Genomic DNA, 17,655 nt, shown 5'->3' on the forward strand with positions numbered 1-17,655 from the left:
CGGCACTGTAAACACCCAACCTAACACCTCCTCTGTATGTCCATTTGTGTCAGGGCACACAGAGGAACATTTGCTGGCTGACTTGAGAGCCCTTACCGGTGTGTACCTTCTCTGCTACGGCACTGCATAGGTGGAACCACTGCAACGGATCACCAGCTGGAAAATACAGAGGGGTTTAAATGTCACTGTTTGTTCCGGTGACAAGTCACAGGTTTTCAAGCCTAAGGAGAAGTTGGCACTTCTTTTCAGACCCAGGACCATCCATTCAAGGCACACTATGGTATCCACTCTCAGATTTGTGGTGTTACAATAATCCGGTCTGTTTACGAACGGTTCCTGCCTCTGGAACTCACATTCCGTAAATCTCTCACAACCTTCTTATTCTGCTAAATACTATTGCTATCCTGTGTGCATGAGGCTTGATGCAGTTAAGTCTGCCCGTAGCGCTGTATATATCCACTGAGGCATAATGCATAAGACATGCTGCCCTGTTCTGGACCAATTGTAGTGCATCAGAATGCACGCAGAGACTCCCACATAGAGGCTGTTGCGATAATGCCATCTGTTTACAATGAGAGCACGGAAGACTCCCAGGAGTGGGGCGGTACTTTGCATCCTGTAGAGGTGCCTGCTGCAGCCTGTAGAGATGGATACCAAATGCTGAACAAGAATATGAACAGCAAGTAGAGTACACGAACATGAAGCCTATCTCTAAGAACAACATTAAGCGTTTTTTAAGAGTTGCAACTCAAAATAGGGATCTTGCTTATTTGGCAATTGAGACATCTGCCGGCAGTTCCTGGAAATAAGCCTGCTGCATCCTTTGACTTGAAATATAAGAATGTACTAAAGCTGGCCTCTTAGAATCTGCTAGTTGCTGGACCTGCCACAGAGAGGATTGTATCTGGCCCATTAATCTCTGGCTCTGTTTCTTCTGGGGTGACGTGTTGGCCAGGTTAGAAATGGTCTCGGCATCTCTGATTCCCAGGAAACGCTGAATGCTTTCCTGGGCCTTCTCCTTATCCTCATCCTCATCGCTGAGTAAAGGACCCTACAGGTTTCTCCTGGTTACTAAGAAGCATCTGCTGTGTCACAGGAGTCCTGCAAGGTCTTCAGTTTGGACTGGCTTCAATATGTGGTGGTCTCTTGCCAATGAAGAGACCCCGCCTGGACGTTTATGATTGATATAATGTTGGGGCTCTTAACTTGCAGCGCAACAGCACACCCCTCCTGATGCAAGCTTTTTCTCTCTTGTCCCTCTTTGTTTGCCATGTTCCGTAGTGTAGAAATCAGATGCTCTTATTGGTTGACCTTCATTCTTGGCAGTTGACATTGTTCTGCGCAAATTATTATATTACGACAGTTACTTACTTGCTCCCCAGGACTGTTCTCATGGTTATGTAACATGAGGATGCTGTTTAGACAGTTAAACATAGCAAACTGTGGAGTTCTGGGTTTTAGCAAAATGACTCTGACATCAAGGTGTGGATGAGTAACTTCTTTAATCACTTTCCAAGTGTAACATCCAGTTTCTAGAGTCATTATTCATCAGGTGGTAAAGTCCAGTTCTCATAGACAAGCACCGGCATCCTCTCTCTCATGCTACATCTCTCAACTCCCTCAAGAGAACACCAGTCACACATAAACATTCTAACCAGTAACATTCCATTGTCAATCATGACACTCACTCCAGATTCCATTAGGATGCAGGATAAGACCAAATCCTTACACAAACCCCCCAATAAATCCGGGTTAAAAAAATAGAATGTACCATATGCTCTTTCATTTCGATAAGCTTCCCTGTGGGGAAATTATTGGGGTGTGGGAAAAATCCACATTTAGGGCCTGATTCATGGAAGTGTTTTATAATGGCGCAATCCCATAGGAAAAAGTTCCATGAATCAGGCTCTTAATGTGTATTTGCTGACTTTGTAGCAGAGGGTTTGAGACTGAAACATTAGATGTTAGCTTGTCCCAGAATGGGAAATTAATGCACTTTCAAACTGCTTCCTTGGTTGGTGGGTCAAAATATTTGCTCCAGTGATAATCACAGGGGATTTTTAATGGTGGCCCCTCAAAAAGCACTGTTCTAGCTGTTGTGCACATCTGGAAAGCTGTGTGTAATAGACCATCTAGAAAGGAAACACATTAGTGGATAAAGGACATGGCAAGGAATGCTGATTAAAGAGATTTTGAGAAAGCGGGTTATCCCCGGAAGTGAAACGACTGCACCTGTTCTTTCGCCCTAGAAGAAAGGATTGGTATATATATATTACCCGGCCCACGGTAGTGGCCATGTAGTTATGGTTAAATTGCTAATCCCACCGGAAGAGCACTTTTTGGGCGGCTTATAACTTCGCTCCCCCTGGACGAATCCACACAAACATAGTATATGGCCCACTCTCAGAATGTTTACAAAGTTTGCTGAGGTTTGGTCCAGGGGGGGGCAAAGCTACAGGGGGGTCCCAAAATTTCTTTTTTTCCTATAGACTGAATGGGGAAAAAACTTTGCTCACGCCTACAGCCCTAACTGCTGGACGGATTTTCCTCAAATTTGCAGCAGGAGCAGCGGCTTGGTCCCGAAAGCGTGCTTTTGTAAATTCGGTGAAAATCCGTCCATTAGTCCTTTTTAAAACAACCAAAAAGTAGGTCACAAAAAATTAGTGATATCTATGTCCACTCCACGGACACAGTTCCCTGTTCGCTGAGTGGACAGGACACTGATTGGTTAATCGGCTTGCGTCATGTCCGCGGACATGCAATGTGTTTGCTGATTGGATGGGGAAGAGCGGGATGTGCGTCATATTTTTGGAAACGCCCGCCATTTTGATTTCGCTTACAACGGCCGTTGTCCGCTGACATAACGATAAAAACATATTAAAAAATACAACATTGCACTTGTCAAATTTATCAAATAATCTCTGGGAAAGTGAGGGGTGATGAGGATGGGATGGGATATGGATTCAAGAAGCGAACAAAATTGGTGTTTTTTTTGTTGCGAATGTCCGCAAAAGTTTGGATGTTCGCAAACAGTCCTGTGAAGTTCGCGAACACCTCAGCATCACAGGATTGGTGAAATGCAGTTCTTGGATGACTTATAACTTTGGCACCACTTAATGGAACTGCATGAAATTTTGCATGTATATTTCTGACCTGATTGGTGAATTCTGTCATAAGGGGGCAAAATTAGAGGTGGGGGTCCCAAAATAATGTAAAGGCTTATAAATGAGGTGCCATTTGACGAATCTACACTTCATTTGGTAAACTGATAATAGATCTAGATAGACATGTTTTTGCAAAGTTTGGTGGGATTCTGTCAAGAGGGAGCAAAATTAGAGGTGGGATCCCAAAAAATTGTAAAGGCTCATAAATGTGGTGCCATTTGACAAATCTACACAAAGGTTTGCAAAAAGATTATAGATCTAGATATAGATGTTTTCGTAAAGTCTGAATGGATTTTGTCAAGTGGGGGCTAGGTTATATGACGATTGTCTGTGCGTACATTTGACACTTGAAAATATAAAACATGGGTGGATTTCCAGCAAACTTGCGTAAGGAGCATTGGCAAGGACCCACAAGCATGGTTTTGCATATGTGCCAGTGTTTTATTATTTGACAAGTGTCGTAATGTAGCTACAAAAAATAGCGGTATACCTTTAGTGACTGAGGGGTAGCCTGTGGCCATGGGCAGTGGCCAGATTGTCCGGGTCATGGAATAAGGTCATGATCTGGACAATATGGCTACTGGCCATGGCCACAAGGGACAAAACATAGGATTAAAGTGGCCATGTCCACCTGGGACTGGCTTTGTGGTAAAGTTATTTGAAATTAGGATAGATCTGAAAGGGAAGAAAAATGTGCTTGTGGTATTATGGTCATAGGGTTCTCTTTTTGCTTTCTGCAGGCTGCCATGGAGAGCGAAGAGGGGCCCTGTATGGAACCCTCGCCTTCCCTTTCCATGGTGGCCATCAGGCATCCCGGTGTCGGAAGAAAAATCTTCTTTTTTAGCACCCCGGGTTCCCGCTTTGGGAACCTAGGGTGCTAATGGCCTTCATCCCCTATTTCAGGTGCTGGAATGGGGGGGATAATGGTCCAGAGACCTCGTTATCCACCCTCGCTTCGTGTGGGCTGATAACTTGGACTGCTGGGCCGGTATCCACCGTTCCAGTCCCTGGAACGGAGGATGAACGCCACAATATTCCCATTAGCATAACACAAAATGCAAATGGAAATGTTGGAAAATCTTATTAAGTCTATGCACTTTACTGAGAAATATAAAGTAGATGGAGTCTATATGTTTTTTTAGTTCTATTTATTAACTGTGAAAGGTGGTTCCTAAAGGAATATGTCTTTTGTTGTTTTTGGATGTATTTTTTTTGGCAGGAGAGCTAAGAACGAAATGTGGGGAGGAAATGAGGGAAGAGGCATCAAACACTAATATTGAGGGGTAGGTGGACAGGGGAAAATGTTGAACGTGTGTTATGTAGGGGGCAGTGTTTTTCATGCTCCTTCATTAAAGCAGTGGTGGTGGTGGCTCTTGGGGAGAAGGGATGGCAGCAGCTGATGCCATTTTAAGATAAATAGCAGTTTTGCTAAAAGTATGTACTGTGTACTAGATTGTTAATGGATAATGAGTAGGAATAGGTGTTGGAGCTGGGGAAGGCACATTTTGAAGTTGAAAGTTCCTAGATCAGTAGAAAATGTAGCTCTGAACTGTCCACAAAGCACGGATCTTATCGTGAAGTGCGGACGGGTTCTCGGACACGTCATCATGCCGCGCGCCAGCGTATGGTCATGTGGCACTGTCCGGAAGGTCCGCAATGAAGTCAGATGTTCGTAGGCGTCCACGGATGCAAAACTAGTTGAAATAGTTGCAAAAAGTGTATAGAAGTGTTAAAAATGATTCTAGATGGTCGGAAATGGCAGAGTTTTAAGGTGACACTTTGTAAATTGGACACAAATATTGCTATATTGGTTAAGTATGATATTAGTAAATTGTAGGAAAATAGCACGCACTGGTAAAAACCCATGAAATGCAATGAAAAAACTTTGTTAAAGGGACGGTATGGTTAAGTTGCACTCATAAAAACCTATGAAATTCAATGCGTAATTAAGTATGTAGTTTATTACACATCTCTCGATAATCCCTGATACTTTTTTGCCAACATTACATTCACAAACCCTTTTATGAAAAGTAAATGCACATGTGATGTTATCAGTGATGTCATCAATGATGTTTGTGATGTCATCTTTGATGTCCTGAGTGTTAGTCTTAGCGGTGCACGGTGGTGGCGCGAGTTATGGTTGCTTAGCTTACCATAACTGGCGAATTTCCGTTTTTTTTTATATTTTACTGGTAACCATAACGTCCCTTTAACAAAGTTTTTTTACTGAATTTCATAGGTTTTTAGTAGCGCAACTTAACCATAACGTCCCTTTAACAAAGTTTTTTCATTGAATTTCATAGGTTTTTATTAGTGCAACTTAACCATAACGTCCCTTTAACAAAGATTTTTCATTGAATTTCATAGGTAGTTGTTACTGCAACTTAACCATAACGTCCATTTTTCAGTGAATATATATATATATATATTTTTTTTTTGTAATGTTTTTTTTTTGGTTACTTGTAAGGCTCAACCATAGTGGCTCGGGGCATACAGGCGCTGAAAACAGAAGGGTAGAGAGGTTAGAGAGTGGGGCAGAGGGTGCTTACCACCACAAATTATCTAAAAAGATACGGTTTAAGCTGTTTCTTAAAACCCTCCAGAGACGGGCAGTTTCTTAACTCAAGTGGCAGAGCATTCCACTTAGCAGGTGCAGCCACCGAAAGCACCTTTTTTTTTACCTGTTCAAGTGAGACTTTTGGTATTTGCAGCAGTTTTGCACTGTTTGAGCGAAGGGAGCGTACTAACGGTTTGTTTTTAAGTCTGCAGTCTATATAGGCAGGGAAGAGCCCTGTCTGGGATTTGTAGGTAATCTATCTATCTATCTATCTATCTGTGTTCTTGTATTGCGCCACTTACCGTAAGGCCTCAGGGCGCACACAAGAAAGGGGAAGAGACAAACAACAAAAACATGAACTGCAAGAAGGACATGATAGGAGGACAGCATTCACCCTACAAAGAAGGAAAAAATCATGTGATGTTATACAAGTAGCAAGTGGAGAGGAAGCATTACCCATGGCCTATATCAAACAAGAGAGTTTTTTGTTGTTTCTTAAAAACAGTTATTGAACTGATGTCAGCCAGATGTTTTGGCATGGAATTCCATAAGGCTGGTGCCCAGGAATTAAAACTGGCTTCTCCATCCCTTCAAAATAGACAGGTGTTGGATCAAAGAGATATTGCCATTTGATCATAGCAAACTACCAACGTGTTTCTTTTTTAACCTAGTCACAAGATATGACGGGGCCTTGCCATACAGGCATTTGTGCAAAATGGACAGCCCCTTTTGCTGCAGCCGTTGTTGAACAGGTAACCAGTGCAGGCTGCGCCTGGCTTCAGAGACATGCATATTGCGCCCGAGTCCAAGCACAGCTCGCACTGCTGTTCTGGATCACCTGTAGTGTTCTAAGATTGGCCTGGGATGTGCCAATCAAGAGGCTGTTGCAGTAATCCAGTTTACAGTTCACAATTGCAGCCGCTATCAATGCAAGATTTTCTCTGGACAGATAGGGCTGAATCTGCCAAAGGAGCTGGATGTAAAAGTAGCAGGAAGACTTAAGGTAGGTAGTCTGCCGAGTGAAAGACAGCTGAGGGTCAAAAAAGACCCCAAGAGTTTTTACATTTTTTGATACGTAAATAACATGCTGACCAATCAGAAAGTTGTCGTATTTCATATCCAGCTTCTTTAGCCGCTGCTGAGTGCCCAAGATGAGCATCTCAGTTTTGACATTATTAAGAGCCAAGGAATTCAAGGCCATCCAATTCTGGATTTCCGCAAAGATGTAATTGATACGATCTAGATCTTTTTGATACTCACCAGTGAGTTTGATAACAATCTACGTATCATCGGCATAATTGGCAAAATATATGCCCATGGCCAACAGGAGAGCACAGAAGAGATGTGAATAGATATTGAAGAGCAAGGGCGAAAGACACAACCCCTGAGGAACACCACATAATAGAGTAGAGGCAATGGAAAAGGCGTTGTCCTTGGTTACTATCATATTTTGTGGACCCAGAAAGTATTTAAACCAGGCCGTTGCTTCTTTGGTACATTTGCCAACTGACATTAACCTGTCCGGTATGGTAAGTAGACTGAAGTCTATCCTCGAGGAAATGGGTAGCCAGGTTCTGCGCACCTCCGACACATCTGCATATTTCCGCATCCCCAAAATCACTCTAATGGTGCTGTTTTGTACTACTTGAAGTTTAGCAAGTTCTGTTTTTCCCTTCCCTTACTCGGAGAGAGCCGCAGTAATCAATTTACGATGATATGATGGTTCAGGCAATCGTTTCACATCCCTTTTGGGAGAGAAATGGGCGAATATGAGAAAGAAGCCCTATATAATAACCGGATGCTGAAACAAGACTGTTGACCTCAGCTGTCATACTTAGTGTCTTATCAAAGATTACACCCAGTATTTTTATTTTCCCTTTTGTGGGAATATCATGATACGCAATGTGGAAAGACTCATAATCCGCATAAAGCTCAAGAAGTCTGGGGCTGGGACCAACAATCATGAGCTTGTGTTTTCATGGTTGAGTGCCAGCCCACTTATGTCCATCCACTGGTGTATTATATCATAGATTTCTGATACTGCTATGGCGTCTATTTCATGTTTGTCTCCTGAATTGAAAATGCACTGTCTACTCACTGGTTTTAGTTTTTCTTTTTAACTGTACATATGGAAACTAAAGTTATTGTATAATTCTAGTTATTGATATATAAAAATAACTTTTTTGCAATCTATTATTATAGATTAGTGTAATATGAGGATTGAGTGGGATGTAGGTCATGATGAGGAATACACGTCCAATTCTTTTTTACAACTTTGAGAAATTCCTCTCCTGAAAACCATTCCTCTCCCATCACGATAATAATGTTATGATTCGCTCTTCTTCGGTTTGCAGTGGTCTGAACTGGGAGCCACGATCCCGGGCAGTTGAGCAAGTCCGCCTACGCTGCACAGAGGGTTCGCTTGAGTGGATGTACCCGGCGCGAGCACTACGCGTCGTCCTCGCTCCCAACTTGGCCAGCATCCAGCACTCCACCGTGTGCATCAAGCCAATGAGTGACTTCAAGGGGGCGAACATCTATGTGGAGCGTGAGGGCGAGCTGCACCTGCTGGTGAGCGAGACGGATGAGGCACGCCTGCAGCATGTGCACTGCTTTGCCTCGGACCGGCCACAGGGTGTGGCGCTGTTCCTGCAGGCCAGTCCTCAGAGGGATATCAGCCGCAGAACTGCAGGATTTCAATATGAGCTCCTCAGCAACCTTAGTACCGCCCCCAATTTTCAGATCACACTAGTGGAAGGTAAGCCATCCTGATTTAATTGCCTTAAGCCGTATTTCCTACACTTGTCAAATATAATGAATTGTTTTTAGTTTTGGCTTAAAAGGGGTTTTTGCACCATCCTTATGGCCAAGATTTTGCAGTAGTAGAAGGATGGGCATTTATGCCAGGACATAATACTTTGGTTTGATGCTTCCTTCTTGTACTTCATCCTATCACTATTTGTGGATATAGTCTTGGAATGGCCCCTTTCCAGCCTAAGGCTATTGTATCCAATCCCCATACACCCAACCTTCACTGACACCAATCCACCTACCCTTTGCACCCCCAAACCTCGCTTGCAAAGAACTCACCCCATGCTCTAAACAACCCAAGCACCTCTCCCATGCATCCTTTCCCTTGATACACATCATTGCTCTCATTTCACTCACACCCAGCCCTCGCTAGCCCAAAACCAGGCATAAACCCTCACACCTTGTGATTGCTCAACCCTATCCACCGGCTGATCTGGTCAACCAAGCCTTTCTTTCCACAATTAACTATGTCCTTACTTGTCCTCACACACCTCACCCATCCCCGCACCAAGTTCCTTTTACTCCCTTCCCACCTATCTTTCACTTGCTACTACCCACTCTCCACTCTCTTGCTCCCTCCTCGCTTCTGTACACCTATACACCCATTCCTCCCCCTCTCTCATTTGCATTTACAAACCAACTACTCACTTGCTTGCACAAAGCCACAAACCCCTATCTCACTAACCTCTATCCACCCATTCACGCCCCTCTCTCAATCACACATGTATATTTACCGACTCATCCCTCACTCATGCGCATTCATCCACTCAACCCATCGCACCTACTCACATCCCTTAGCACTGACCTAAAAATGAGTGGCCATTGCACACCTCACAGGCTTACATGGCAACATTTAGCTGTGCCATTCAGCAACATGGCTGACAGCCATATATTCCCTATAGTACACCACCACATATGCACATACCTCAAATCATCATGCTCGACCCCTCACATATCTCTGAACATGCACCACACCGCACCACACCAAAAACGCAGTGTGAAACCGACCAATACGAGGATATCCGTATTCAAATAGGTATATCCAAATCGGTGTTGGTGGTTCAGGTGTCCTGGCTAATGCCTGCTCCCAACTTACTCACAGCCCCCTAACCGTTCTCCACCACACCTAGCTGACCACAGCACATGCAATGCCATATTACCTTCACCAAACCCCTATCCTGCATGGAGACACATACTCTCTCCACCCAACCCCCCTCAACCTTCATCACAGAAAATTCAACCTCATCCCACAATTACCTCACACTACACCCTATCCACCACTAAGCTATCTTGTGGAGTGGTCCACCTTTCATAATTTTCTATGAAACATTAGCCTAGATTCCCCAAGTCATCACTCCACCTTCACTGTCACTACACTAAAATCTTCCATCCTTAATCTTTTCCACCTCACTACCTCTCCTACAATTCCAACATCCACAGCAGAGCTATCAATATAGATCCCTCCTCAACTAACCCACCCATCCTACACTCCTCCCATCACCCTTTCCTCCTGCCCCTCTCTCCTGGTTTCTCTCCTGGTTTCCGCGTCACCTGCAACACACCTCCCATATCATATCCCCACTCTTCTGGACGTTTCTTGACCATCCCGGAGAATGTACAGATGTAATACCAGGAACATAGACAAACCAAACAAGCCCTCACCCGAAGTCACAAATACTACGGACGAGATCTCTTTACTCCTACATTCAGGAATCACAGAAGACCCAATCCCATTCACCATGAGCCAAGCAAACCACTTTGGGATAATACACAATTGAACAAACTCAAACCAACACCGATACTAAGGCATTGCAGAAGGCCCAAAACCACTGCCATTGAAAACATTCAATACACAAATTAACAAACCTGAATTGCAGATGGTCCAAAGCCTAAGCACCCTAATTCATGAAATCACTCCTTGTAAGCGCACAAATGAACACACTCACACACATAGTGACATTCAACAGACCAGCATGTGCCATGAGAGTGGACACATCTGTGAGGGCAACCAGCTTGAAAGAATGTTCTTATCCAAGAAGCCACGAAAATACTGAACATTGTATTAAATAAAAGCTCCCTTGCTTAAGATGACATGCTTGTGGCAAAATGACTATTGCTCCACAAGAATACAATAATGAGTAGTGACTAAATCACCTACTGAGCCCTCACACTTCAACAAACCAACAGTGTGATCCCAATCAAAAAGATGACACAGGCACACACAGTCCAGAGATATACCTCCCTTAATGAGTCATGGCAATCCAGACGGGGAGCAGGCATCAAGTCAGGTTCAAGATGAAGCTCACTGCAGTTTAATGCAGCTGTTGATGAGGCCACTAGGGCTGGTTTGGCATTCAAGCTGGGGTCGATGACGAAGATGCTGGTGGTTTGAGGCATGATTCAAGACATGGCGGTTCATAGGCTTCCTCAGCAGCCAGATTCTTGTACATGCCGGGCATTTGGACTGGTACGAGGGAGCAGCAACAGCATTTGGATGGGTTCAAATAAGTGCTAAAAGCAGCAGGGCAGGTCCTGTTGGTTTAAACAGCTTTGATCATGGTTGATGATGGTACGACAGAGGGTCAACATGGTAGAATGCATGGGACCAGCTGCTTTGCTTCTTTTAGAGCTGTGGTTCCCAATCCAGGGTCTTAAGTAGAGCCTTGTTCTCACTCTCCCAGGCCGGCAGAGGCTGGATAACACTTGCATGAGTCCTTCAGCTCCAGTGAGGTCCTAGTATCACTGTAGCTGGCAGAGAGGAAGGCCTTGCTCCAGCAGCACCTCACCCCAATGTGCCCTGGGCATAGGTACAGAGCAGAGCTTGGCCTCTGCCTTGGGGCACTCCTTCAACTTGCTGGCCGAGGGTTTTTGGAAAGGTCAACTCTCCCTTAAAAGGTCCAAATGAATTCTTCTTAAAGAAAGAGGTGGAGGATCCCTTCGTTATAAAGGAAACAAGTCACATTGGATTGGTTAAGTTCAAGCCTGATAAGATAACAGGTGACTTGCTCCTTTTTACATCATGCCCAAAGTACGTTACTGCACAGCATGGGCAGGAGACAGGAAGGAAAGAGAAGCCCACAGAAAATCAAGATGGAGGAGTCCTTTCTCTCTTGTGCTCTGACTGACTGCCTAACCTCACCTCTTCTCTAGCTCGGCTCTTTAAAGGCCCTTTTGGTGTGCAGGCCTTTGTTATGGAGCTGCTGGTTTGAAGACACGCTCCACATACATCTCCAGTTGTCAATTATGTTGCCTGAAAGGGACGAGTTACCCAACCCCCCAGAGTGTCAACAGAGGCAGGCATTCTGTCCTTTCTCCCATTCACTTGAATACAGACAGGCAGGTGCCTGGAATGCACATTTCTTCTTATAGGTGGTGCGCGGTCACAATGTTGACATTGGTATGCTACAAATCAGATGGCTTTTAATAATGATGTGACCAATCAGCCACCAAAGATATCTTTTACCCGAAGACCCGGACACAGGCCTAACTCAGCCTCAGGACTTGCGAGGATTACCTTAGGAATCCTCTAATTAATAGCAGAAATTTAGCCATTGAGATTAATGTTTTTTTATTTCACAATGTTCAACAATATGTGTCCTTAATCCAAAATTAGGATTTACTGCATTGCACCAAGCAAGGTATTGACACTTTTATGGTGTACAATTAGGAATTGAATTACGCTACCTAATTGGCTTGATTTCTGTTTCTTCACACTGTGTTTATAATCAAATTTATGCTTCACACTGTTCATTATCACATTTGTTGTATGATGATTTAATTTGTTTTCTGCACTGTTTGAGAACTCTCAGAGATATTTTCTCTGTGATATTGTATTGTCATGTCAAACTTTTTCTTTAGTTTTCCACACATATGAATTAAAACTCCATTTGAATTTGCACTGCATATTGGTTCACTAATGTGTATAGTCCACATACAAGATAAGTGTGGATCTTTGCTTTGAGCATTCTTTCCCTCGCACCTCCTCATCTGTCCATAGACATCATGAAATAACTAGTCTGGACACTTGATGAACTAATGAGACACCCACAAAGTACAGTGGGAGAATTATTAGAATGAGTTTTACTCAAATTCTGTTTCACAGGAGGGATACATTTATATTAGCAATCAGCCACCAGAACAAAGTCCATGAATGGCTGAAACGTGTAGACTATCCCACCACCAGGCTGATAACTTGGCATAATTATGTGTTTTTGGAACAGAGGTGAAGATTTAAATGACGCCTCTGAACTGCAGTGACTTTGCTGTCACAATAGCTGTCAAACAGGGCACCTGTGACCTCTGAACCCACTCTGTGTCATAGGAAAGCAGGAATTGTATATGGGACTCGGATGCAGCATGGGACAGGTGTAGCCTATGCTTCTGGTACTGCTTATTAGAACCCCCTTTCTGAGATGGAATTACCCTCATCATTTTATTGTTTAATAAAAATCGGAAAACCAAGGGCTATTACACACGTACCAGATGGCAATTCCTCCCAATACCATTGCCTCGGCCCAGAACTGTGAAAAAGGAGCTGTGCTCTGCAGACTTACTGTTCAACATCTGTCTCAACTCAGAGCCAAAAAAAGAAGCTGGGTTTCTGTGAAGTTATTCTTCATTGTCTAGCCCAGCCTTTTTGCATATACCAATTCAGGAGAAAGGAGCTGTGTTCTTCAAAGTTAATCCTCATTACCTGATTCAGCCCAGGGCAGAGAGAAAGATGTGTTTCTGAGAAGGTAATCCTCATTTTCTCAACCTCCCAAGTATTATCTCATGCCCTCCCAAGTATTATCTCATGCCCTGAGTTGGGGGTGGAGGGGAAAGAGTTGTATGTATATTTGTTGTGTGTTTCACTAGCTCGCTGCAAGATGAAAATAAGGATTTTTCTATTGAGGGAAATGACACAGGTTGCAGACGAGGGGGTATACTTGTCAAGTATTGAAAACCATCATAAAGATAGCATGTGTATGGTTCCAAAGCCCATGCCTGGAAACTCACATGGTTTGACATTATTGTTTCGGCACTAATCTCAGGTACTGAGCCAATTTTCATTTAATCTAAAACATAATAGAGCGTATTTCAATGTCTTCTTAAAGTGTGTCCTTGTAGGATTGTTCTGTTTAGTGGAACATGTTTATTTGGGAGTTAACATTTATACGGTTTACTGAGAGGGGGCAAAATTAGAGCTGTTTCAGGTCTTTTTGCATTTGTGCAAGCACACATTGCTTTTTCTTGCCGTTTCCTTCTTCTACAGCATCCTACAAACTGAATGAGTGATGCAAGTGGAAAGAACCTTTTCTTTTGACTCTATTCCATCCCCCTATTTCCACTGCATACCTCTCAACTCACACACTTTAGGCGGATGTCAACTGCCTTGGAATGAATTAATTCTCCCGCCAAGCCTCGTGCCCATCCATTAATTTCAATGGGCCCACAACAAAATTCTTTTTCAGCCTCCTAGGGAATTAAAGGTTTGAGCGTGTGAGGGAAAGGTTGCCTGACAGAGTCACGCTGGTTTGGGAATGTTGGAAGGACTGACGAGGATCCCCTGTATAGCACCTTTGGGAAACACGTCACCAAGCTTGTGGTAATCCCCAGGACCCAGAGTCTCTTTCATGTCCACCGGTGGCCCCTATTATTTAACTTTCTCACACCCATTCAAACTCATATCACTTTAAAACTAGAGTGTGGAACTACAACTAGCAGAAATGCTTAGGTGCTACTTCTTCAAAGCTGGGGATATTAGATTACTCAGTTTCTCTGTCAGATGATTGAAGCGAATGAACCACCTATAGACCAGACCTACTAATCCTAAAAGTGCCGTTTGGGCACGTTTTCAGGCAGCATTTCCTCTGCACAAAATGCAAGCACAAGTCTCTTTGTGCTATGTAAATGAGTTACATTGTGGGTCTGGAGACAAACCAAATGCAAGCTGGTTTAACTCTTCCCCAACAATATGACCAAAAGTACTATGCTTGGAGAGAACAACAAAAATAGCCCAAGTAGTGAACAAACAGTAAATCTGCCCTGTCCATCACATCGTAGTTCTCTTGATAAGTAAAGCATCACTTTGACACCTCTTGGTAAGTGCGGCTAGGAAAGGAGTGTAATGGCCAAATAGGACAGAAGAGGAATTAGCACCCAGGATGGATGCCACAGCAATACAGTTTGCTCAGATCATAGATTGAATCCCATGATCCAAGCCACGTTTCAAGCAAGCTAAAAAGTGTGAGCACCCGCACCACCATCTACCCCCTAACTCCACTTCCCTCTGTTCCCCGCTCCTTCCTCCCGCTTCCCACTTATCTGATTTCTCTGGTGGCGGCACTACTACCACCACTGCTTCCGCATCCCTGGTCACCATGGAAATGGAAGAGGGGCTCCGCATCGAGCCCCTCTTCCATTTCCATGGCAACCATCTTAGGTGAGTATTTGTTTGCATGAACGTGAGGCCGCAGGCACGCAGTTGGTTCATTCAAACAAATAGATTGACATCAGGACCCTCGGCTAAAACGTGGGGTGCTGATAGCAATAATATCCTTACCGGCATGCTGGATTGGGCCACACCGGGGCCCATTGTTAAAGCCCTCACTTCACTCAGGCCTAGAACTTCGGGCCCGGGTTATTACCGCTCGATCCATCCCACTGGAACTCGTATTATTGCTATGTTATCTGAATGGACCTGTATTGCCTTTTTTAAAATAAATCAAAAGCATCAGCTGTCATCATAGACTGGGTTAGGATGTCTTGGTACATTAGGTGGCACTGTTGCTGTAGTCCTCATTTCATCTTGCATTTCTGATGTCCTAGATATGTTTAGTAGTAATTCTGATCTTATGAAACCAAGTCCTCCAGTTACTTCATGATCTCTTGGTAAACCGCTGTTTCTGCTTGGTTCTTAGGTTCCCACTGAGCAAGACTTTTCCTTTTCTGGATTTATCTTTGTCACAGATCCTAGTGGTAAACTCTTCCATGTTCCTTGCTGGTGCTTTCAAGAGTAAAATAAAGTTACTCCCTCTGCTTGTGAATCAGGGCAGGTATGTCTTCCTTCCATCAGTTAATGTTTTGGCTCGGTTGGGTGCTTTCCTCTGAGTAGGTCCCAATATCTAGAGTTGCAGGTGTCTATCCCTCTTACATGGGGCAGACCAGAACTGTAGTCCTTCAGGTCATCAGTCATTGTCCATCCCTCCAAGAAACTATCAGCCTAAAGTCACAAGCCATTATCCTTCTTCAAGGGAAGTACTCTGCTCAGATTCTTTGGATGCACAAGCCATTCTCGATCCTTTCATAGGCATTTCAGGTTTGGACCTTGTATGCTACAGTTCATTCTCCCTTCTTCTATGGAGGAAAGTAGCAACAGGGCACTGGCTCTCAGCAGTCACAGGTCAATATCTCCTTTTCCATAGAAGTACCTATCCTTGATGGCATTGTAACGGAAGTCATCTATTGTGGCGCTTCTGTCTGGAGCTTTTTGTCTGAAATTTCCTTTGGGTTTTCATATAGAATTCTATGGTGCTGACACGATATTTTCGCTGGAGTCCATGACCATGATTCTTTACCCATTCATTACCCATGTACTGTTCCAAGTATGACGTGAAGCTCTCCTGGTTACACCATTTCTAATTAGGCAATTTCTAACATTTCTTCTTTATTAGCACTTCCTCATGGTTTGGTCTCAGTCTAACTCATAGGATCTCGCTAATTCCTAATATAACTCAGCCTTGTCTATTTAGGTCTACAGATTCTTTCTTGTGGATTCTATTTGCTTTTTGCTGCCACAAACTCTGAGGCAATCAGATGATTTCAGATGATCTCTCTTTGAGATATTCCTTCCTCTCCCTGCAATCCCTCTGTGGAAGTGTTGCATGATTATTGTTGGTCTTGCTATGGTTTGCTTTTGCCTCTCCCACTCTCTGAGGAAGAGTATGAAGATCTCCATATGGCTGTTTCTCGACACCCAAACCTTCCAATGATTTCTGCTTGTCTACTGATTGCTTGTCTTTATGTCGCTGTATTCCCGAGGAAGAGTCGGATGAGTTCAATTGTGTCCTGTTGGTTCGATTTGGTCCTCTTGCTCTCACTGGCCACTGATTTGATGTCCTCACTTGGATTCTGTCTTGCCCCAGCTCTCTGGAGAAGAGTCACATGATTTACAATGGTCTCCCCCTGGTTTGACTTTACCATCTCTCTATTAGGCAGAAGCACATGCTTTCTGCTGGTCTAATTTGGATTGATCTCGCCTCATTTTTAATCTGGGGAAGAGTCACATGATTGTTGTTGGTCTCTCTATGGTTTGTTTTTACCATCTCTCTATTAGGCAGAAGCACATGCTTTCTGATGGTCTTATTTGGATTGGCCTTCCCCCTCTATATCTCTGAGGCAGAGACACAAGATTTTCGTTGGTCTCTCTATGGTTTGATTTTGTTAAGGCAGAGGATTTCATCTGGTCTTATTGTTGGTTCATCCCCTGTCTGAAGCATTATCCCATGGTTTGTTTTGATGACCTGCGGTATGCTTTTCCTTTCCATCTCTCTATGGCTGATGATTTCTGCTGGTTCCAGTATGGACTTTCCAGCCCTACCACCGTCCCGAGGTACAGTCAGATGATTCTTCATGGTCTTGTTATAATTGGTTCTTACTCTGTGCCTCTTTGAAGCAGAGTCAGATGTTTCTGCTGGAATCGATATGGATTGTCCTTGCCCCAGGACCTTCCTGAGGCAGAGTCACATGATTTCTTTGCCATTTCTGTTCCTCCACTGTGCCTCCTGACCACCAACGTTTTACTGACATGTGTCTATGGTTCTCTAGAGTTTTTAGGTCCTTTCGCATGCTTCTGATAGTTCAGCCTGCATGCCTCTTCCTTCACATGCTTCCCTGGCTACTATCAGGTGTTTCACGGCACAGATGTGCTGGACTCCCGATGCATCAGAGCTCAGATGTAAGGCTGGGCTTGGTGCCATTACAACCCCAACCAAGTAAACAAGTACACAGAATAAAATTTTTTACGAGCATATTAAATGCAATCCAATAGTATGGGTTGTTATTTCCTGCTTTTAAAATAAGTGCAGCAGGTTAAAACGTCTTGTGCAGCTGCCATCAGGATATCAGTAACAACATTTCTTT

The 17,655-nt window shown here is 43.8% G+C and overlaps 1 protein-coding gene across 1 annotated transcript in view; it reads left to right on the plus strand.

The window, feature by feature from the left end:
• The window catches only part of LOC138583044 (meteorin-like protein), a 76,094-nt gene that overhangs the window by 12,784 nt on the left and 45,655 nt on the right, over positions 1-17,655 (plus strand). The window contains exon 2 of the mRNA XM_069654944.1: positions 8,076-8,479. Coding sequence (XP_069511045.1) covers positions 8,076-8,479 — 404 coding nt within the window. The remainder of the gene's footprint in view (positions 1-8,075; positions 8,480-17,655) is intronic.

Source organism: Ambystoma mexicanum, chromosome 3q (assembly GCF_040938575.1).
Source record: "Ambystoma mexicanum isolate Mex_15411 chromosome 3q, UKY_AmexF1_1, whole genome shotgun sequence".
Lineage (NCBI taxonomy): Eukaryota > Metazoa > Chordata > Amphibia > Caudata > Ambystomatidae > Ambystoma > Ambystoma mexicanum.